The 21543-nt window shown below is 52.6% G+C and overlaps 1 protein-coding gene across 2 annotated transcripts; it reads left to right on the forward strand.

The window, feature by feature from the left end:
- Positions 1-6375: 6375 nt before the first annotated feature.
- Positions 6376-21307, forward strand: FAM222B (family with sequence similarity 222 member B). 2 transcript variants are annotated; one of them, XR_014024662.1, is made up of 4 exons: positions 6376-6469; positions 15578-15702; positions 18629-20324; positions 20568-21307. XR_014024662.1 is itself a non-coding variant. In XM_081314206.1 (3 exons), the coding sequence occupies exons 2-3, from the start codon at positions 15621-15623 to the stop codon at positions 20155-20157; spliced, it is 1611 nt and encodes a 536-aa protein (XP_081170332.1). In that variant the 5' UTR covers positions 6376-6469; positions 15578-15620; the 3' UTR covers positions 20158-21307. The 2 variants fall into 2 exon arrangements, 1 of the variants encoding a protein (XP_081170332.1); XM_081314206.1 differs by having other exon boundaries at positions 18629-21307.
- Positions 21308-21543: the final 236 nt, after the last annotated feature.

Raw genomic sequence — 21543 nt, forward strand, 5'->3', positions numbered from 1 at the left:
CTGCCTCCTCCTCAGCCGACGCGGGAAGACGGGTGGGGGGTGGAAAAGGCAACGCAGAAGAGGCAGCACAGGAAATGCTCGACTTACCTCTGCTCGTTTAGTGACCATTCCAAGTTACAATGACCAAGTTACAGTGACCATTTTTAGCACGACCGCTGCAGCATTTCCCCCCCCCCCCGGTCACCTGATCAAAATTCAAACGCTCAGCAGCTGTCTCGTGTTTATGACGGTCACAGTGTCCCCGGGCAGGTGTCACACGATCCCCTTTTGCGACCTTTTCTGACCAGCAGAATCAGTGGGGCAATCCAGATTCGCTTAACGACCACGTTGCTCACTTAAAAGCTGCCAGGGATTCCCTTCACAAATTTGGAGGGGGAAAAAAAAATGGGGCAAAACTCATTTAAGCCACTGTCTCGCTTAGCAACGGACATTTCAGGTGCCCGTAGCCCTCGACGTAACGACCGCGACGGAGGCCCAAAATTTCTGCCGGTAAGCAAGACGCTTGAGTTTTGCTCCAATTTGCGACCTTTCCCGCCAGAGTTATTAAGTGAATCCCTGCAGTTCACGGTTGTTAAGCGAACCTGGCTTCCCCCGTAGACCCTGCTTGTCAGGAGCTCGCAAAAAGGGGTCACATGACCCTTCCCTCCCGCCATGGGACGCTGCGACCGTCGTAAATATGAGTCAGCTGCTGAGCGTCTGAATTTTGATCACGTGACTGCCCACGATCATTCAAAAAACGTTTGTGAGTCGCTGCTAACTGGATGGTCACTAAAACAAACGGTTCTGAGATTGTGAGGCTTGTTGTGACCCAGGACTAGGGGTCAGGGCTGGCTGGCCCTGCAGCCAGAGTAACCCCAACCAACCTTGCTCCTTAAAAGCAGGGGTCTGCAACCTTGACCACTTTAAGACTTGTGGACTTCAGCTCCCAGAATTCCTCAGCCAGCTAGGGAGCTGAAGTCTTAAAGCGGTCAAGGTTGCAGAAGTCTTAAAGCGGTCAAGGTTGCAGACCCCTGCCTTAAAGCTGACACTGAATAATTGTTAATTATTGTTATTCAAATTACTGCAATTTTCAGGGTGGCTGACCCACCTGGGGCTGCCTTCCCCAGAACCCCTGGTCCGCCTCAGGGGTCTTTCGGACCCAGAGAGCTGGAATCTGCTGAGGGCAGAGTCGGCTGGATTCGGCCCATCTTGGGCAGGTAGGAAATCTTTTCCCAACTGAAATCTTTTCCCAACTTAGGAGGAAACGGCTTCTGCCGGGTCAGCTGCCCCTAAGCCTTGGTGGAGCAGTGGGCTAATGCCTCCTTAAGTAACACCAGCTGCCTGCAATTAGTGCAGGTTCGAGTCCCACCAGGCTCAAGGTTGACTCAGCCTTCCATCCTTCCCAGGTAGGTAAAATGAGGACCCAGATTGTTGGGGGCAATTAAGCTGACTTTGTAATAATGCCGCTGGGGGGGGGGGCGAAAGCCCTAATAAGCAGGCATATACATAGAATGAAGGCTATTGCTAAGCACATTGGTTTGTGCTTTAGATTGTAAGCCGCCCTGAGTCTTCGGAGAAGGGCGGGATATAAATGGAATTAAAATAAAAAAAAATAAAAAAATAAGCGAGGGGCCTTGGGGAGCCACTCCTGCTGCCTTCCAGGCCTCTAGGTTGGAGCGAATAGAACAGGGGTCCCCAACCCCCTGGTCTGTGGACCGGTACAGGGCTGTGGCATGCCAGCAACCGGTCTGCGCAAACAAACAAACAGCCCCATCCGCGGGATGCAGGCACCTTCCGGTCCGCGGAAAAAGCTCTCTCCACGGAACCGGTCCCTGGTGCCCAAAAGGTTGGGGGCCTCTGGAATGGAAAACGCTGAATGCCCTCCAGCAGGGGTCTTCCAACTTGGCCCTTTGGTGACTTGTGAACTTCAATTCCCAGAATTCCTCAGCCAGGCACGTGTGCCTGGCTGTGGAATTCTGGGAGTTGAAGTTCACAAGTCACCAAAGGGCCAAGTTGGAAGGCCCCTGCACTCAACGGGTTTTCACTGCCGTGGTAACTCCGAACAAGTCACTAAGTGAACTGTTGTAAGTCGAGGACTACCTGTACTTTGTCGCTTTTTTCCTTTTTGGGTGTGGGTGTGTTCATCAAGTTTTTGACACCTTGACTGGTGGTATTCAGATGTTGCCAAATGGGTGAAAAGGTTGAAAAGCCCTGGATTAGGTGACACAACACCCTGGTGAGGCTGCCTCCCCCCCCCCCTACAGGCCATTTTGAGACCCCTGCCTGGCAGTGTCTCTTGGAGAAAATAGCAAGCTAAGATTACCAGGCATCAGCAAGCTAACCTTGGGCCCAGTGGGGTGGCCCCTAGATGGCTTCTGTTCCCATCGTCCACTGCCTGAGGGGCTGCCGGGTGTGGGAAAACAGCAGAGATAACTTGGGACTACAAGCAGGGGGGGGCTTTTGCATTGGAAGATTTGAGGTCTGGGGAACAGCCCGTCAGGCTGCTGCAGGGAAGACTTGCAAACCCTTTTAAAAATGGCTCTTGCTTAACCTTGATAAGAGGTTAACCTTAGCTTCAGCTGGGTCCTCCCCAGGATTCCCACAACATCATAGCCAAAACATCTGCAGGTTGCCCGGTTGGGCGCTTGTGCAGTAAATTAATTAGGGTAATAAAGGTGGGCAGTTTGGAGAGAGAGAGAGGGTGTCAGGACCCACCTCAATCCACATCTTAGGAAATAAGAACTGTTGGATGCAAGTTTAGTCCAAAAGGAAAATGTTTACTAGGATGGAATCGATTGTGGCAATACAAGACGGAATCTAACAAAGTTACATTTCAATCCTATATAAAGCATTCCCATTTCAGCCCCTCCCCTCATCCATTTGGTCAGGCCCTTCCATGGGAAAGGGAACTCTCCTTGGTTTTATGGTTATTGCTTTCCTTTTTAGTTGTAAATGAAGATGCAATCCAGATCTGTCTCTCCCCCTCCCTCCCCCAGTTCAAATGTTCCCTGTTGTTTGAAGATCGCCTTAAGTAACCATCCTCTCCCCCCCCCTTCGGAGAGATGGCAGAATCCCCAGAATAAGCACATTGTTCTACCTATACATTTATGAAATGTGATATAAATGGATTCTGACAGAGGGGATGGATGGGTGGTTGGATGGAGATAATTAGATAGATTAGATTAGATTGGATTGGATTGGATTGGATGGACGGACGGACGGACGGGCAGGCAGGCAGGCAGGCAGGCAGATACAGACAGAGGGAGCTAGGGAGATAAGAGAATAGGGAGATAAGAGAATAGGGAGATAGAATAGAGAGATGATAGATAAGAGAATAGATGAGAGATAATGGATAGATGATAGAGATAAGAGCTAGAGAGATGATAGATGACAGGTAGCTAGATGATAGATAAGACAGAATAGATGAGAGAATGGATAAATGATGATAGATTGATGTGATATAGATGATAGATATGATAGATAGATGATAAATATAAATATGTTAGATACAATAAATCCCCTTCATGGATTACTGCCTTGCCGTGGCGAAGGGGCTTGCATAACTCAATGAAGCTACGAGCTATGCCGTGCAGGGCCAGCCAAGACGGACAGGTCAAAGCAGAGTTCTGACAAAATGTGATCCACTGGAGAAGGAAATGGCAACCCACTCCGGTATCTTCGCCATGAAAACCCCATGGACAGTACCAAACGGAAAAAAAGATAAATAAACCTCAAAGGCAATAAATATAATAAATGATAGATATGACAAATACGATAGATAGATAATGATAGATAGATTTATAGACAGTTTCATCTGGCTAAATTCACCAAGGAATCCTGGCAATTCCTGACTTCCAGCCATTAGTGTAGCAACTGAAACAGTGTGACTTGTCTGTCCTCACAGTTGCAGCCTTTGCACCATCCTCAAAGTCGCGTGACTGAAATTCAGGCGCTTGGCAGCTGGCATATATTTACAACGGTTGAGGTGTCCTGGGGTCCCATGATCGCCATTTGTGGCTTCCTTAGCTGGCTTTTGATAATCAAGGTCAGGGGTCTTCCAACTTGGCCCTTTGATGACCTGTGGACTTCAACTCCCAGAATCCCTCAGCCTGGCTGAGTGGAAGTCCGCAGGTCATCAAAGGGCCGAGTTGGAAGACCCCCTGATCAAGGTCAATAGGGAGAACTCGATTCATTTAACAACTGTCCCGAAAGGTCGTAAAATTTTAGCTGCCTTGCTTCTGGCTTCAGTTGTGGTTATAAACCGAGGACCACCTGTATAACCGTCATGGCTGAATAACCCACAGGAGGCTAGGTTCTAGGAACCAGCTGAAATGTAAATCTATGGTTTACAAACCCAGGCAACTGAGAAGTCCAGGAATCTGCCTAACGCAGCTGTTGGTGTTGATTGGCAGCAGCTGTTCCCCTCCTTGATCTCAAGAGTGTTCTGCTTTAAGTGTCGCAATACAACTAGACCTTGTTGCCCAATTCTCCTGCCAGTAAGTGGAAAAGAACAGTTAATAGTTAACTGGCAACTGGTTGACCTTCACAAAGGCCGCCTTCTCTGGGAAGCCAGATTGGAACAAAGTACTTATCCGATTCACACTGGGGGCCACATAGCTAAATCTCAAAGGCAAATAAAGCTCAGAACTGGATTTGGCTAGTCCAGGGGTAGGCAACCTTGGCTCTTTTACGACTGGTGGACTTCAACTTCCAGAATTCCTGAGCCAGCATGGCTCAACATGGAAACCTCTCCATTTCTCCTCAGCATGGCTGGCTCAGGAATTCTGGAAGTTGAAGTCCACGAGTCGTAAAAGAGCCAAGGTTGCCTATCCCTGGGCTAGTCTAAAGAAAAGAACAAATAGGGGAGACATGATAGCTGTATTCCAGTATTTGAGGGGCTGCCACAAGGAAGAGGGGGGTCACGTTATTCTGCAGAGCACCAGAGGGCAGGACGAGAAACAGTGGTTGGAAACTGATCAAGGAGAGAAGCAACCTGGAATTACAGAGAAACTTCCTGACACTTTTATTATTATTATTATTATTCCATTTATATCCCGCCCTTCTCCGAAGACTCAGGGCGGCTTATTAACCGGTGGGACAGAAGCGGTGAATGCTCCAACACTGCAAGTTTTAAGAAGAGGCTAGCTAGACAGTCACTTGTCTGGGATGGTGTAGGTCAGGGGTCTTCAAACTTGGCCCTTTTGTGACTTGTGGACTTCAACTCCCAGAATTCCTGAACCAGGCACACGCTGGCTGAGGAATTCTGGGAGTTGGAGTCCACAAGTTATAAAAGGGCCAAGTTTGAAGACCCCTGGTGTAGGTTCTCCTGCTTGAGCAGGGGACTGGACTAGAAGACCTCCATGGTCCCTTCCAGCTGTATTCCATTCAATCTCAAGTGCTACACACATTTATACTTCAAATAAAATATTTCCAGCTCCTGAATGAATTATCTGCTTAGCTTACAGAAAGCTTGGGTATCCTGGAGTAAATCTTAAAAAAGGACGTAGTAGGGGAAAGGTTAGTTTTGTTTAGTGGAAAAGAATTGGATTCCGTAGAAAGGCCTTTCAAAAATTTAAAACTGATTTCACTTTTCCCCCCCTCTTTTTCTAAGTTTTCACCTCCTTTAAAATCAAAGTGGTTGGGGGAGAAAAACCCTAGAGAAAAAAAGTCGTATTCTCAGGCAACACAAGAGTCAAGACTCAGGTAGTCCTCGACTTAGTATCACAGTTGAGCTCAAAATTTCTGTTGCTAAATAGACAATTAAATGGGGGGTTGCCCCGTTTTACGACCCATCTTGCCATAGCTGTTAAGTGAATCACTGCAGTTAAGCTAATGGCATGGTTGTTAAGTGAATCCGGCTTCCCCTATTGATTTTGCTTGTCAGAAGGTTGCAAAAGGCGAACACGTGACACATACACACACAAGGACGCTGCAACCGTCATAACTATGAACAGGTTGCTGCAGCATCTGAATAGTCACATGGGGAAACTGAGGCCCGGCGGGGCTTGAGTGGCGGCCGACGTTGGAAGCGCGCCGAGTCCGGAAGTTCAGAGCGCGGACAAAAGGGCCGCGCCTCTCCGTTGGAAGCGAGCGGCGTTTCCGGGGACCCCACGCGCGTGCGCAGACGGAGAAATTTCCCAGCCCACCAGGGAAATGAAGCGAGACTCGGCCTTCCGAGCCGCGAGCGCTTCCGGCTGCCGTTCGCCCTCCCAGCCGCGCGGGGGCGCCGGAGCGACGTCAGCGGAGGCGTCCGTCTCTCCTCCCCTCCGCTGCCCATTGGCCGCCTGGGCCTGCCTTTTCCCCGCCTCCTCCACCTCGAGGCCGCCGGAAGCGGCGCCGCGCCGCCGCTCTGACCTTCCCCTGGCGGGCCGGGCGTCGCGGCGCGTGCGCAGAAGGGAGCGGCCGAGCCGGCTCTGAGGGGTGACGAGGCGGCGGCCGAGGAGGCGAAGCGGAGCGGCGGCGCCATGAGGGCCGGGCGGGGGCTCCCACGGTGAGCAGGCCGGGGCGACGGGCCCCCTCCCCGGCGGTGGGGGGGCGGGCGGGCCCCCCCCGGTCGGCCTCAGCTTCCCCCCCGCCCCTCCCCTTCGTCCTGTGGGGGAGGGGCAGCGGGCCCGGCCCTGCTTCCCCCCCAGGAGCCCCCCGGGAAAGTGGGGCAGGGGCTCTTCGCCCCCTCTGTGCGGGGGGGGGATGCAGGCCTGGAGGGCGAGGCAGGAGGCCCTTCCTGAGGCTGGGGGTTGGGGCTCGGAGCGTCCTTCCTGGGGGGGCTGGGGGGGGTCTTTGGCCAGGATAAAGCCTTGATTTTCCCTCCCCCCACTTCACGATCAGCACCAAAACCAATCTACCCCCCCCCGCAGGGTCTTTCCTGGCCCTATTGTGGGGGGGGGGCAGCAATGGGGTCCCTCCCACCGTTGCTGCTGCTGCTTCCCGGGCCAGAAGAAAACTTGGCGGGGTGCTTTGATCCGCCCCCCAGTTCGGGATCAGCAGCCCTAACCCTAACCCCCCCCCCCTTATCTGGCTTATTGGGCGGGTCCCTCCTGGCCCCATTGCGGGGGTGGGGGGCCCTCCCTCCCAGAGCTGCTTCCTCCTGGATCCGGGGGGGGAGGGAGGGGGGTAGGCGAAGGGGTCCCCCAGTTCAGTTTCAGGCCTCAAAAGCTCACCTGCCCCCCCTTTATCCTGCAGCTGGGGGGGGGTCTCCTTCCCTGGGGTTCCCAATGGGAGGAAGGGGGGGACAAGGGGCTCCTCTTTCCCGGGGCTGCTTCCTCCTGGGCCTCGGCGCCTTGATCGGTGGGGAGGGGGGGCGGCTCCCAGTTCAGCTTCAGTACCCCGTATGCATCACACACACCCCCCCCATCTGCCTTGTCTTTCTCCCCCCGCCTCAAAGGGAAGCCTCTGGCCCAGGGCCTGCACCTCCCCAGGCCTCCTGCAAGCCTGTGGATTTGGGAAAGCTCCCCCGGGCAGTCTCTGTGCCTGGCTTGAAAAGCCAGTTCCCACCCTTTCCTCCCGGCCCGGCCTCTCCCTTCCTTGGAGAATTGGAGTCTGAAATTGGGCTGGATTCCTCCCCCCCCCCCTCCTCCCGGGGCCTGCCGAAGGCGGAGAGGGCCAGCGCTCAAGCCCTTCCCTAAGACTGTAGGCCGTCCTCAACTCAACTCGGCCGCATTTGAGCCCAAAATGTCCGTTCCCAAACCAGACAGTCGGTTGAATGAATCTCCCCCCCCCACACACACACTTTACAACCTTTCTTGCCACGGTTGTTGAGTGAATCCCTGCAGTTGTTAAGTTAGTAACGTGGGCTGTTAAGTGAATCTGGCTGGTCGCAAAATGGGATCGCCTGACCCCGCGACCATCCTAAATATGAGTCAGCTGCCCAGCGTCTGAATTTTGATCACGTGACCGCGTGGGGATGCTGCAAAGGTCATAATTGTGCAAAGAGGTCCCTATTTTCAATGCTGTTGTCACTTCGGTCCCTAAACGAATTGTTGCAAGTTGAGGACTACTTGGAGAAGAGGGTCTTCCCCTGAGGACCCTCTTCACAGGAGAGGCTGGGAGCCCAGAGTGCAGGACGGCTGTGCAAAGCCTGGGCCTCTTGAAGCAGAGAATGCAGGCAGCTTCTCTCTCTCAGGCACGGTTGGCCCGTCTGTACTTTGGTTTTTTAATTTTATTTTGGGGCGCATTCAAGTGGGCATTGACTTGTGGCAACTGCCTGAAGTCCTGTTTTCCCTGCCAAATTCTTTTTTTTAAGCAAGATTTGTTAGGCTGGACTTTACCACCAAGAGGTGGGACTGGGCACATTGTCAGAGGAAGGGCATCATGTACCGTGAAAAATCCTTTCCTTGATAACGGTTGCACGAGAGGAACTGGCGAGTCACCTGATCTCAGTGGGGAAGCTTTTCTTAAATCGGCAAAAGCCGGAAGTAAAATGGATGATCCTGGCTTGCGTAGGATAGCGCCAACCCTGGGTTTCCCTCTATAACTAACTGAGTTGGCTGCATTGCTATCCGGTTCCAAATTAAGTCAAGACTGACTTGGGTCACCCTCGGGGGAGACTGGAGCCTCTGTGAGCAAAGTACAGTTTTTTTTTATTTCTTGGCTGCCTAAACCGAGCAAAATAGCAAATTTGGGGGGGTCCTTAGAGGTCTTCAACCCCCTGTTTGAGCAGGAGACCCAGGGGTAGGCAACCTCGGCTCTTTTTTGACTCATGGACTTCAACTCCCAGAATTCCAGCTCAGGAATTCTGGGAGTTGAAGTCCATGAGTCATAAAAGAGCCAAGGTTGCCTACCCCTGCCCTAGACCATTTCAGACAAATCTCTTCTTGAAAACCTCCAGTGATGGGAGCGCCCACAACGTCTGGTGGCAGGCTGTTCCCCTGGTTAATTGTCCTCTCGGGGAAATTTCTTCTTAGTTCCAGGTTGCTTCTCTCCTGGATCAGTTTCCATCTGTCCTCGCTTCTCTTCCTGCCTTCAGGGGCTTTGGAGAATAGGTGTAGAAACACCCCCCCCTCTTCTCTGTGGCAGCCCCCCCCCCAAATATTGGAATGCTGCTATCATGTGTTTCTCTCCCACCCACCCCCCGGCCCTCCTTTTCATTAAGAGAAAGCTGATTTCCTAATTTCAGCGATTCATCCTGCAAAATGGAGGAAGGTACCACCTCCCCTCTCTCCGGCCCAGTCCACACAGCCCACAGCGTTATCTCTCCGTTTGATTAGTTTGATCTTCCGGGCCTGGGAAGTCATTTCTAATTCTTAGCTACAGGAGCGGAGACTTAAAACCTCCGCTCTGCCTGGCAACGTGATGCGTCATCTCCAGCCTTTGCAGTCTCTCCCAGGCCTTGTTCCAACGATGGTCTGGCTCCCAGGCCTGTTGTAAATTTCAAGCCAGAATTAGCTGAAGGAGAAACATCTGTAGGTCAAACCAGGGTTTACAAAGCACATACAAGCAGTCCTGGACTTCACCACCAGAACTGGGCCCAAAATTTCTGTTACGAAGAGAGACAGTTGTTAAAGTGAGTTTCGCCCCGTTTTATGACCTTTCTTGCCATAGTTGTTAACTGAATCGCTGCAGTTGTTAAGGTAGTCACAGGGTTGTTAAGTGAATCTGGCTTCTCCCTCATCGTAAATGTGAGTCAGCTCCAAACGTCCCAGTTTTGATTACGTGACCATGGGGTGTGTGTGTCCTACAATGGTCGTAAGTGTGAAACACGGTCATGACTCGCTTTTTTCAGTGAGGAGGTGGCTTCCGAATGTTCGCTAAACAAAAGGCTGTATGTCGAGGACGTCCTGGGGGACAAGCAGAGTGCAATCTGCTGGAGCTGCCATGATTTTTTTTTAATCCGGGGGGTTTTTGTTCGTATCTCTCCGTGCTTTTTCTTCTGTTTTCAGGAATTATTTTCAAGCTCCAGAACTGGAGAGGATAATTGACTTAATCCAAATTAAGGCCTCCTCATTCCCTTCTTAGGAGTTGGTAGCAGATCACGTGATAGACAAATAACAACAGTCGGAAGGGACCTTCAAGGTCTTCTAGCCCAACCCCCCACCCTTTCCCTCCTCCGGCAGGAGACCCTATACAGGTAGTCCTCGGCTTACAACAGCTCATTTCGTGACCGCTCAAAGTTACAACAACACTCAAAAAAGGGACTGACGACCGTTTTTTCACATTTACGACTGTCGCAGTGTCCTGGGGACAAGTGATCTCCTTTTGCGACCACCTGACAAGCAAAGTCAACGGGGGACACCAGATTTGCTTAACAACCGTGTGGCTAACTGAACAGCTGTAGTGACTCACTTAGGGACCGTGGCAAGGAAGGTGGTAAAATGGGGGAAATCACTTAACAAATGTCTCACTTAGCGACATAGGTTTGGGGCTCAGTTGTGGTCATAACTGGAGGACCACCTGTACTATTTCAGATAAGTGACCGAGATGGACAAAGGGACATCTGGCCTGAGTGCTTCACACACCACCCTGGCTGCAATTGGTGTCTCAGGATGTTTTTTGAAGTGGAATATTGGAAGACTAGGATGGCAGGTTGAGTGTTGGCTTGGGCTGCTTTCAGTGCCATGTGATTGTCCTCATTGTTATACAGGCAGTCCTCGGCTTATGACCGTCACCGCCTCCCCATGGTCACCTGACCAAAATTCGGAAATATTTATAGGTGCCTCGTGACTTAACCGTTCATTTAGGGACAGTTCTGGGTTACAACAGTACTGAAAAAGCAACTTATGGCCACTTTTCACACTTAACGACCGTCGTAGCCTCGTGGTCATGTGATCAAAATTCGGACACGTGGCATCCGGTTCACGTTTATGATGGTCACAGCCCACTGGGCTCACCTGATCCCCTTTTGCGACTCTGGGGGACCCAGATTCACTTCGCCACCCGTGTTAACAACTTAAACCGCAGTGGTTCACTTAACGACCACAGCAAAAAGGTCAAAAAACGGGCCAAAACTCACTTAGCGACTGCCTCGCTAAGCAATGGAAATTTGAGGGCTGGCTGAGGAATTCTGGGAGTCCACAAGTCTTAAAGCAGCCTAGTTTGAAGACCCCTGATTTAAGAAGACGTTTCAAAAATCAAGCATCTCTGGCAATCAGGCTGGCCAGAGTCCATTGCATGATACCTGTGAGCAGTCCTCAGCTTACGACCACATTTCCATTGCTAAGCAAGACCGTTGTTAAGTGAGACTTGCCCCATTTTGCGAACTTTCCAGCCACTGTTGTTAAGTGAATCTTTGCAGCTATTAAGTCAGTAACACTGGCTTCCCCCCCCCCCCCATTGACTTTGCTTGTTGGAAACTCACCAAAGGGGATCAGGGGACCCCCGGGGACTCTGTGACCGTTGTAAATGTGAGCCGGTTGCCAGCCGGCCGAATTTGGATCAGGGCGTTGCTGCAGTGTTTGTTAAGTGGGAAAAATGGCCATATGCTGCCGTGGCAACTTCACGTGCTCAGAGTCAAGGATTGCCTGCATAACGGCCCTCCGGCTACACTCCGTGCCAGGCCTTTGGTAGAACCCGTGTCCTTGTGGCCTCCTGTCCCCTTTGGGGCCCTCGGCCAGGCGAACGTAACTTGGCTCGCTGGCTGGGGATCTGCGTCGGAGAGGAAGCCAGGCAGAGCAAGCCGTCTGGGCGAGCCGAGCAGAGTCCAGTGCTTGCCTTGGCCTTTGGCTTGAAATGGTAGTGGACAAAGCAACAAGGAACTTTCCTAAGCACCCAGGGGAAATTATGGGATGCGGGCAAAACGGATCTCTCTGCTCTCTTCCGATTCCCTCCGTGGGTTACGACGATTCAGTCTCTTCGGTCCTGGAAATCACACACACACACACACACACACACACACAGAGTTAACGTTGCTCGATGAGAATTTTACGTGAATCGAGCTGTGCCCCCTTTTTACAACTTTCCATAGTTGTTAAGTGAATCACTGCGGCCCTCAAGTTAGGACACACGGTTGCTATGCGAGTCTGCTTTCCCCGTTGCCTTTGCTTATCCGAAGGTCACCAAAGGGGATCCGCGCTGCGATTGTCATAAATACGAGCCGGTTGCCACCTGTCTGAATTTAAATCATGTGACCCCGGGGACGCTGCAGCGGGTCCTACCTGTGAGAAATGGTCACTTATTTCAGTGCCGTTGTAACTTTGAACGGTCGCTAAATGAACCGCTAAGGACCGACTATGCTGGGAGCCGAGTGAGGTTTTTATAATGTTGTGTTTCAGCGGGCTGATCAGGAATGCTTGCTTGGTTCCTTTTGCAGCCTAATTTTTATACAGATTTACGCTCCAGACTCTTAACAATGGTTGAAGAGGCTTCGTTCTCAGTATCAATACATTTTCCTTAAAATGTTCAGGATCACTTCCACTCACTCCTCTGTGCAGAGTTACTCTAAAGCTTGTTATCAGTTTTTTTAACGACCCTTGCAATTCTCCGATTCGGTCGTAGTTAATGTGCAGTTTGTGGTTTCAGAGTGTGCAATGTATTAATGAAGCAGACTGATTTGATGGCAGCATTATATAATTTACAAATTAAAAATGCAATCTGGCAAGTAGAACGTGGCGGTATAAGGTGATTCTCTGTATCTTACTAAAAAAAAATAAGTCTAGTTTTGTGCAAGTATTCTCTTGCAGGTTTGAGAGAGAAAAAAAACCTTAGAATGAACGTCAAAAGAATATTTTTCTGTGTAATAACAGCAATGAGGAAGAGCTTACAAGAATGACTTGGGGTTTATCTGGACCAGATAAATGTCGATAAATCAGCCAAGGTTAAAATGAGAAATAAAACACATTTATTTCATTTTACGCCTAATTTACGTGCTCAGTGTTGTATGTCCATAGTTCGAAGGTGCTTCTAACACAAATAAATAAAAGAATTCATGTATTCATTTAGCAAACGAATTCACGGGCAAGGAGATCCGACCTGCATTCAAATGTCCTTTTATGCAATTTGAAAATCTTGTTTCAGTCTAGAGCCGGAGCGTCACCTGCCTTTGGGCCCAAATCAGGACTCGCAAGGCTTCACTTCCTGGTTTCTAGCTTGAGGCCTTAACCACTGCACCAAAAGCTGGTGCTCCTGACTAGCAAACTCTAATTTCTAATATAGGGGGAAAAGGAAAACTATAGCAACAAACCTTCGCCCCATTTGTGAATTTAAGGGTATTCTGGAATGGAATGGGATGAAATGGAATAGAGTAGAACGGGATGTAGAATAGAATATAGAATATAACAGAAAATAGAATAAAATAGAGAATAGAATAGAATACAGAATAGAATTCAAAATAAATAGAATATAGAATATAAAATAGAATTCAGAATGAATAGAATATGGAATAGAAAAGAATATAGAATAGAATTCAGAATGAATAGAACGGAGTAGAATATAGAATAGAATATAGAATATGAAATAGAATTCAGAATGAATAGAATATAGAACAGAATTCAAAATGAATAGAATAGAATATACAATAGAATTCAGAATGAATAGAATAGAATATGGAATAGAATAGAACTACAGAATAGAATAACAAGAGTTGGAAGGGACCTTGGAGGTCTTCTAGTCCAGCCCCCCGCTCAAGCAGGAGAACCTCTACCATTTCAGACAAATGGCCGGCCAGCCTCTTCTTAAAAGTCTCCGGGGATTGAGCACCCACGATTTCTGGTGGCAAGCTGCACCACTGGGTGATTGTCCTCACTGTCAGGAAGTGTAAATTCCTAATTCGGTGTAAATTAAACAACTAGCGGTTGAGGCACCAGACTACAAAGCAGGAGATCGCGAGTTCTAGTCCCACCTTAGGAATGAGAAAAGTGAGTGAGGGCTGTTTCTCACACTTTAACTTTGCATTCTCCTTCCTGCCTTGCATGCTAAGGATTGGGTCCCTCCCCCCACCCTAGGAAGCCCCCAGATGGCACTGAGGGAACAGGGATTACAGGTAGTCTTCAACTTACGACCGTTTCTTTAATGACCGTTTAAAGTTGCAATGGCACTGAAAAAGGTGACTTAGGGTTATCTTTCGCACTTACAACTGTGGCAGCATCCCCAGAGACACGTGATCAAAATTCAGACACTTGGTGACCAGTTCCTATTTATGACGGTCGCAGCGTCCCGGGGGAGGGTCACGTGACTCCCTTTTCTGCCTTCCCCAAAGTCAATGGGGAAGCCAGATTCACTTAACGACCGTGTTGCTGATTTAACAAAGGCAGCGATTCACTTGACGATTGTGGCAAGAAAACTCCTAAAATGTCGCTTAAGAAATGTCTCGCTTAACAACAGAAATTTTGGGCTCGGTGGTGGCCGTGAGTTGAGGACTACCTGCACCGGTAGTCTTCAACTTGCAACTGTTCATTTAGCGACCGTTTGAAATTACAGCTCCTCCGAAAACAGCGATTTATGACTTTCCCAGGGTTAAAACTGTTGCGGCATCCCCAAGGTCACAGAATCAAAATTTGGATACTTGGAAACTGGCATGTACGGTTGCAGAGCCCCAGGGTCCTTTTGACAAGCAGAGTCAGTTGAGAAGCCAGATCCACTTAACAGCTGTGGCAAGAAGAAAGGTCGTAAAATGGAGCAAAACTCACAGCCCACATCTCACTTGGTAACCAAAATTCAAGGGCCTTGGTGGAGCAGTGGGCTAATGCCTCCTTAAGTAACACCAGCTGCCTGCAATTAGTGCGGGTTCGAGTCCCACCAGGCTCAAGGTTGACAGCCTTCCATCCTTCCCAGGTAGGTAAAATGAGGACGCAGATTGTTGGGGGCAATAAGCTGACTTTGTGATAATGCCGCTGGGGGGGGGCGAAAGCCCTAATAAGCAGGCATATACATAGAATGAAGGCTACTGCTAAGCACATTGATTTGTGCTTCTTAAGATTGTAAGCCGCCCTGAGTCTTCGGAGAAGGGCGGGATATAAATGGGATTTTTTTTTTGGGAAAAAAAAATTGGAGACTGATCGCAGTTGTAACCCGCCGTCTACCGCAGGTGTCGAACTTTGAACCTGGATCACTACTGCCTTTTTTTTTTTTGGTCTGTCGTAACTGAACGATTGCTGAGCAACCGGTCATAAGCCGAGGACTCCCTGTGCTGAAGTGTAGAGACCCAACAAAATAATAAATACAGATAGTCCTTGCATTATGATCCATGAGCCCAACATTTCTGTCACTAAGAGAAACATTTGTTAAGCAAGCTTTGCCTCACTTTACGATCTTTCTTGCCGCAGTTGTTAAGCAAATCAATGCTGTTAAGTTAGTTACACGGTTGTTAAGTGAATCTGGTTGGTGAGTTTGCTTGCCGGAAGGTTGCAAAAGGGGATCACCTGACACCCCCACCCCCCAGGAACGCTGCGACTGTCGTAAACAGGAGTCGGTTGCCGAGTGTTTGAATTTTGGCCACGTGACCACGGGGATCCTACAGCGGTCATAAGTGTGAAACCAACCCTAAGTCGTTTTCTTTAGTGCTGTCGTAACTTCAAACAGTCACCAAACGTTGCAAGTTGTAAGTCGAGGTATAAACATTTCCGACCGTGCCCGTCTTTGATCTCGGGATTGCCAGGAGCCCTTCAGCTTGATCTGGGGGACCCCGTGAGTCTCCCCTGACCCCGTGAGTCTCCCCTGTCTTCCCTTGCAGTGCGCAGAGGACTCCGGAGCCCATGTGCTGACCGCCGCGTGCCATGCTGGCCTGCCTCCCAGGACGAGGCGACCTCTCCTTCCAGCTGCTTCCTTACCCGCAGATGAACACTGGGCTTCAGAAATGTGAGTCTCGGCCTGCCGCTTGACCGCACGCCCAGGGGATGGACGGGGGGGGGAGGAGCTAAACCCGGGTGGTCAAGGGCGGAACCAGCCCTCCAGCGGGTCTGGCGCCCTTTTGGGGGGCGGGGGGGTTGGCTTGGCTCCCCCAAAGCGATCCAAGAAAGGGGTCAGGGCTGCAAAACGAGGCCTCGAACCAGCGTTTCTCCACCTCGGCTGCGTGAAGACGGCTGGACTTCAACACCCAGGATTCTCTCCCCCCCCCCCCCCCCCGCTCAAAGGAAACCGGGAAGCCAGCCAGCTGGAGCATTGTGGGAGTTGTAGTCCACCCGTCTCCAAGTGGCCAAAGAAACACAGATGTAACATCTGTACCAGGCCACGAGTCTGGTTGGGGTGGGGTGGGGGGCGGTAATACAACGACCCATCAGTTCAAATAGCTGTGCTGGCTGGGGGATTCTGGGAGTTGAAGTCCACCCGTCTTCAAGTGGCCACGGTTGAGAAACCCTGGGTCAGAGGCCCTCCGTGGTCCCTGCGTCCCTGCCAATCTTCTCCAATTTTATTTTTTATTTATTTTTTTACATGCTAAACGTCACAAAGAGGGGAGGGTCAGCAAGGAAGACGTGCCGCTTCGGGGTTACGCCAGCATGTCATTCCCCTGGTCAGTCCTAGAGGACCCTCTTCCCTCACGGCAATAGTGGAGGCTCCAGGAAGACTGCTTCTCTCACCAGGACATCCCTGGGAGGCTACTCGTAGGGAGAGGTTGCCCGCCAGGCCTGGGCCTGTTTCCTTTCCTTCCAAGCTGTGCCGGGATGGGTTGCAGGTAGTCCTCCACTTACGACCACAGTCGGGCCCAACGTTTCTGCGGTGAGACGTCGGTTAAGTGAGCTTTTGCCCCATTCTGTGACCTTTCTTTCCATAGTTACTAAGTGAATCGCTGCGGTTGATAAGTCAGTAAGTGAATCTGGCTTCCCCCGCTGGCTTTGCTTGTCCGAAGGTCATAAAAGGGGGGGTCAACGTGACCCCGGGACACTGCGACCGTCATAAATAGGAGTCAGTTGCCGAGCGTCTGAATTTTGATCACATGACCGTGCGGGTGCTGCTCCAACGGTCGTAGGTGTGAAAAACGGTCGTGAGTTGCCTTTTCTTTTTTAGTGCCATTGTAACTTCAAAACGGTCGCTAAATGAATGGCCGTAAGTCAAGGGCCGCCTATAAATGTTTCGGTTTGTGCCCGTCGGGATGCTGCAAAGGTCGCAACTGTGGAAAACAGCTATAAGTTGTATTTTTCAGAGCCATCTTAACTAGGAAGGGTCACTAAACGAACTGTTGTAAGTCGAGAACTGCTTATGTTTTGATCTCCCCTTTATAGCCAGTATTCGGTTAGTCCAGATGCAGCTCCCAGCCCCCCCGCCCCCCCCCCCACTTGTCTGCTAGTCAGGGAGGCTGCCCTGGACCCTCTGCTTCTCCCCACAACAGTCCAGATGTGGGAAAGGAACTTTTTTGGGGGGGGGCGGGCTAAGAAAGTCCAGCAAAGAGTTGATTTTTCCTTGTCTTTTATTGACCTGAGCTCCCAAGGCCATCAGGCCATCATCCCCAGCGTGGCTGGGGGTGACATCTGGGCCTGGACTGGGGCTTCCCAATCTGGAGATGGCCTCGCGCCCCACAGAGACCCCCCCCCACCGGACATTTTCTGCAGGGCAGCCTCGGCAGAGAGTAAAATCTGGCTACAAATAATCCTTGACTTACTGAGACCAAAATGTCTGTTGCTGGACAGGACGGTGGTTTTGCCCCGTTCTACAACCTTCCTTGTCACCGTTGTTAAGGGAATCGTTGCAGTTGTCAAGTTAGTAACCTGGTTGTTAAGTGAATCTGGCTCCCCCCCCCCCCATTGACTTTGCTTGTCAGAAGGTCTCGAAAGGGGATCACGTCACACACACACGGGGACGCTGCGACCGTCATAAATACGAGCCCGTGGCCAAATGTCCAAATTTTGATCACGTGAGCATGAGGATGCTGCCATGGTCATCGGTGTGAAAAATGACTGTAATTCCCTTTTTCCACTGCTGTTGTAACTTCAGTCACTAAGCGAACGGTCGTAAGTTGAGGACTACCTGTATTCATGTTATCCTGGATGAGGGGAACCTTTGCATTGATTCCAAAACCAGTGGCAGAACTCCTGAAAAGCTGGGCGAAGCAGCGTCTCCTTTTAACTTTGGGGGCACGCTTCCTCGGTTCAGGAAGGGGGTTCAAGGAAAGGGGTCCGTCTTTTTCTGGGGACCAACGGCTGCATTAATAGCAGCAGCGCTTAGACATATATGCCGCTTCCCACTGCTTTACAGCCCCCTGTAAGCGATTGACAGCCTGTTGCCCCGCCCATCTGGAGCCTCATTTTACCGACCTCGGAAGGTTGGGATCGAACTTCCCGGCTGTGGGCAGAGTCAGTTTGCAATGCTGCCTTCTAACCTCGGCCAGCTTGTTTTTCAAAAAGAAAGAACAAAACCCATTTGAGCATCTGCTGGATTTGCAGCCACTTCAGGCTATCCGGAGGGCCACGGAGGAGGTGGCGCCCGAGCGGGAGTCCCAAGGGTGCGGGCAGAACATCGAGAGGCTACGAGTGGGACTCCACCGATGCCCATCCGAAACAAATGGAGCTCCGGTCATGCCACTGTGGCTGTCTTTTTTTCTTTCTTTTGTTTAAACGACACCTGTATTGGGCGAGTTCCCCCCCCCCACGAGCCCTCCCCCCCGTCTTTCGAGCTCAGCCCCGCGCAGTTCGGAGGTTCTGAAGAGACAACGCTGACTGCTCGCTCAGTCGGTGTTGATGGCTTCTCTCTCTCTTTCTCTCGTTCTCTTTCTCTCTCTCTCTCGCTCTCCCTTTCTCTCCATGCTCTCTGTCTCTCTGACTTTCTCTTCCCCCCCCCCTTCCCCAACCAGGGGACACTCCACAGAAAATGAGAGCCGCACAGCACCCTACTCCAGCAGAGTTGGACGCGTATGCTAAGAAGGTAGCCAACCACCCTCTGACCATCAAAATTTTCCCCAACAGCATCAAGGTCCCTCAGCGGAAACACGTGCGCCGTACTGTGAACGGGCTGGACACTTCTGGGCAGAGGTACAGCCCTTACCCGCCGTCGCAGGCGTCTGTGAAAACAGGCCTCCTGGCCATCGTCCGGTCCCCGGCCAAAGGGGTCATCAAGGACTTTGACGGGAAGCGGACCCGCCTGCTGCCGGAAGCCATGATGAACCCCCCCTCGGCCCCCTACGCGGCACCTAGCACTTTAAGCCACCCCCAGGCTCTGGCTCGCCAGCAGGCCCTCCAGCAGCTCCACTCCCAGGGGGTGCCCCCCGCCCTGCAGCCACCACAGAACGTGGCCCACCCCGGCCTGCAGCCGCTGCCGCCGCAGCACCCCACCAGCCACTTGCCGCAGCCTCCGCCCCCGCCGCTGGCGGGCATGCACCTGGGCAGGAAGATGGCCGACGCCGACGCCCCTCCGAATGTGACCGTCTCTACCTCAACCATCCCGCTCTCCATGGCTGCCACGCTGCAGCAGAGCCAGCCGCCGGACCTGAGCAGCATCGTGCACCAGATCAGCCAGTTCTGCCAGGCGCGCACGGGCGCCAGCGCTACCTCAGTCTGCGAGGGACAGATCGCCAACCCCAGCCCCATCAGCCGCAACCTCCTGATCAGCGCCAGCACCCGGGTGTCCGCTCACAACGTCCCCGCGCCCCTGCCTTCCTGCGGCATGGTCAACCCCGGCGACCACGCCACGCCGGTCCCGCCCTCCGCCCTGGGGGTGCCGCTGAGCAGCGTGGCCCGCGGCCCTCCTGCCTACCAAAGCGAAATGAAGCAGGTGGCCGCCGCGGCCTGGAACCAGCACCAGCTGGCTCACCTGCAGCAGATGTGCGGTGAGGCCATCGGCCCCGCGGCCCCCATGGGGAAGCCCCCCGGGCGAGAGCTAGCCGGGCAGGGCCTGCCCGGCAAAGGATCGGGCTACGCCCTGGAGCTGTGCATGGCCCAGCCGTTCGGAGGGAAGGCTGCCCTGGAGAAGCCCGCCCCCTCGCCCCCCATCAACGGCCTGCCCGGCCCGGCCCCCTTCACCAACGGGCACTACTTCCAGGCCCCCCTGTGGAGTAACGTTCTGCCCACGCCCGGCAGCGACGGCTCGGGCTCCCAGGACCTGGCTCTGCCCTTCCACAGGGGCGGAGGAGGAGGAGCGGGCGGACTGCAGACGATGGGGGCAGCCGCCCTGGAGTGCACGGCTGCCCCCCACTGCCGAGCCGGGGCAGGGCCCCCCGGCCCGGGCAGCGTGATGCCACCAATGGAGTATCCGGACTTCCACCGGTCCTGCTTACGCGAGCCGGGCGGGGCCCCATTGAGCAAAGCCGCCCGCACCTCTGTGAACCGAGGCCGGGGCCCCGGCGAGAGCTGCGCCCTTCACCTCCAGCACCCCGGCTACAGATGAGGAGGGCCGCCGCGGCAGGGGTGACTTTCGCTCGGACAGGGCGAGGACCGTGGGGGGGGGGAGTTTGGGGCTGGCAATCCGGCTGTTTTCTCTTTTTTTGAGCTGGCAAACTGCTGTGATCATTCTGGCAAACGGCTGGCACCAGAGGTGAGCCCCCTCCCTTCTGGGTGACCTCCCCCTCCCTCCCCCCCCCCGACTTTCCCGTCTTTGCCAGCCTGTAGCGAATGCAGAATATCCCCTGCCCCCCCCCTCCCCTGTAGCAGACACACACATACCACACCGGAAGGACAGCCTCTAGCCTCCTGGCAAGGGGTGGGTGGGGAGCTTGGCTAAAGGGAGGCCCTGGGAGACCCTTAGCCCCCCCTCCAAAGGGCAGATGACCCCAGGAGAGAGAGGGAGGTCCCCACTAGTTGCAACAAAGCCCCCCCCCATTAAGACACCCTCCTCTTCTCCGCAGCCCACTTGGGATGTCATAGAGGCCTGTCTGTTTTGGCCTCTTTGGGAATCTCGGCCTTTTGTTCTGGGAGGCCGGATTCAGATTGCAACCTCCCCCCCCCCCCGTCCTAACCCTGATGCTGTTCCCTAGTTGGGTCACGAAACGTCTGCCAAAAAGAAAGAAAACCATAATCCACTGCGCTCAGAGAGAGAACCAAGGGACACCCCCTCCTCTCCTTCCATGCAGGGAGTCCTCGACTTAACGACCACCCGAGGACCCGGCCAGCGTCACTGTTTCCATACCGGTTTGCCGAACGCACCAATGGTGGCCCCGCGCAACGGTCACAAGTGCGGGGGGGGGTGGATTTTTCCTAATTCGCCTTTCGAACGGTCACTAAGCCGAGGACTGCCTCTCGGCTGTTGGTCCAGCTCTGGGGATGGCCTGTGGGTCTTCCCAGTTTCCTAACGGGGCAGAGCTGGTCCTTCCTTTGGGGGGAAAGTGATGCTGGAGTCCCATTCCCCCCCCCCTCCTACACCGTCGCTGATGCCCGCCCCTCTTCCTCCTGCCCCACAGGAGAGCCCCCTCCCGCCCAAAAAATGATCACGGTCAAGTTTGGAGTTGAAAAAAGAACCCCATCAAAACCTCCAACTGCCTTTTCCGAAGCTTTTTTCTGTCTTAACCCAGGGGTCTCCAAACGTGGCCGCTTTTTAAGACTGGTGGACTTCAACTCCCAGAATTCCCCAGCCAGCAAAGCTGGCTGGGGAATTCTGGGAGTTGAAGTCCACCAGTCTTAAAAAGCGGCCACATTTGGAGACCCAGCTCTTAACGCGGGCCAAAGCAATCACTGTACACGCTGTAAATTCGGCCACGTACTCTTTCTGTGTGAATGTGACCCGGGATGCGTGGATGTGAGTTAGCACTGGGGGGGGGCAGCCCCTCCCTTCCCCTCC

The sequence above is a fragment of the Vipera berus genome (assembly GCF_964194415.1).
Source record: "Vipera berus genome assembly, chromosome: 1".
In the NCBI taxonomy this organism is placed as follows: Eukaryota; Metazoa; Chordata; class Lepidosauria; order Squamata; family Viperidae; genus Vipera; species Vipera berus.

What these genes read in the sequence shown, in the direction of transcription:
- FAM222B (XM_081314206.1), top strand. Translation starts at nt 15,621, where the DNA reads ATGCTGGCCTGCCTCCCAGGACGAGGCGACCTCTCCTTCCAGCTGCTT. An exon ending in GAACACTGGGCTTCAGAAAT is followed by an intron (nt 15,703 to 18,628) that starts GTGAGTCTCGGC and finishes TTCCCCAACCAG; the next exon opens with GGGACACTCCACAGAAAATG.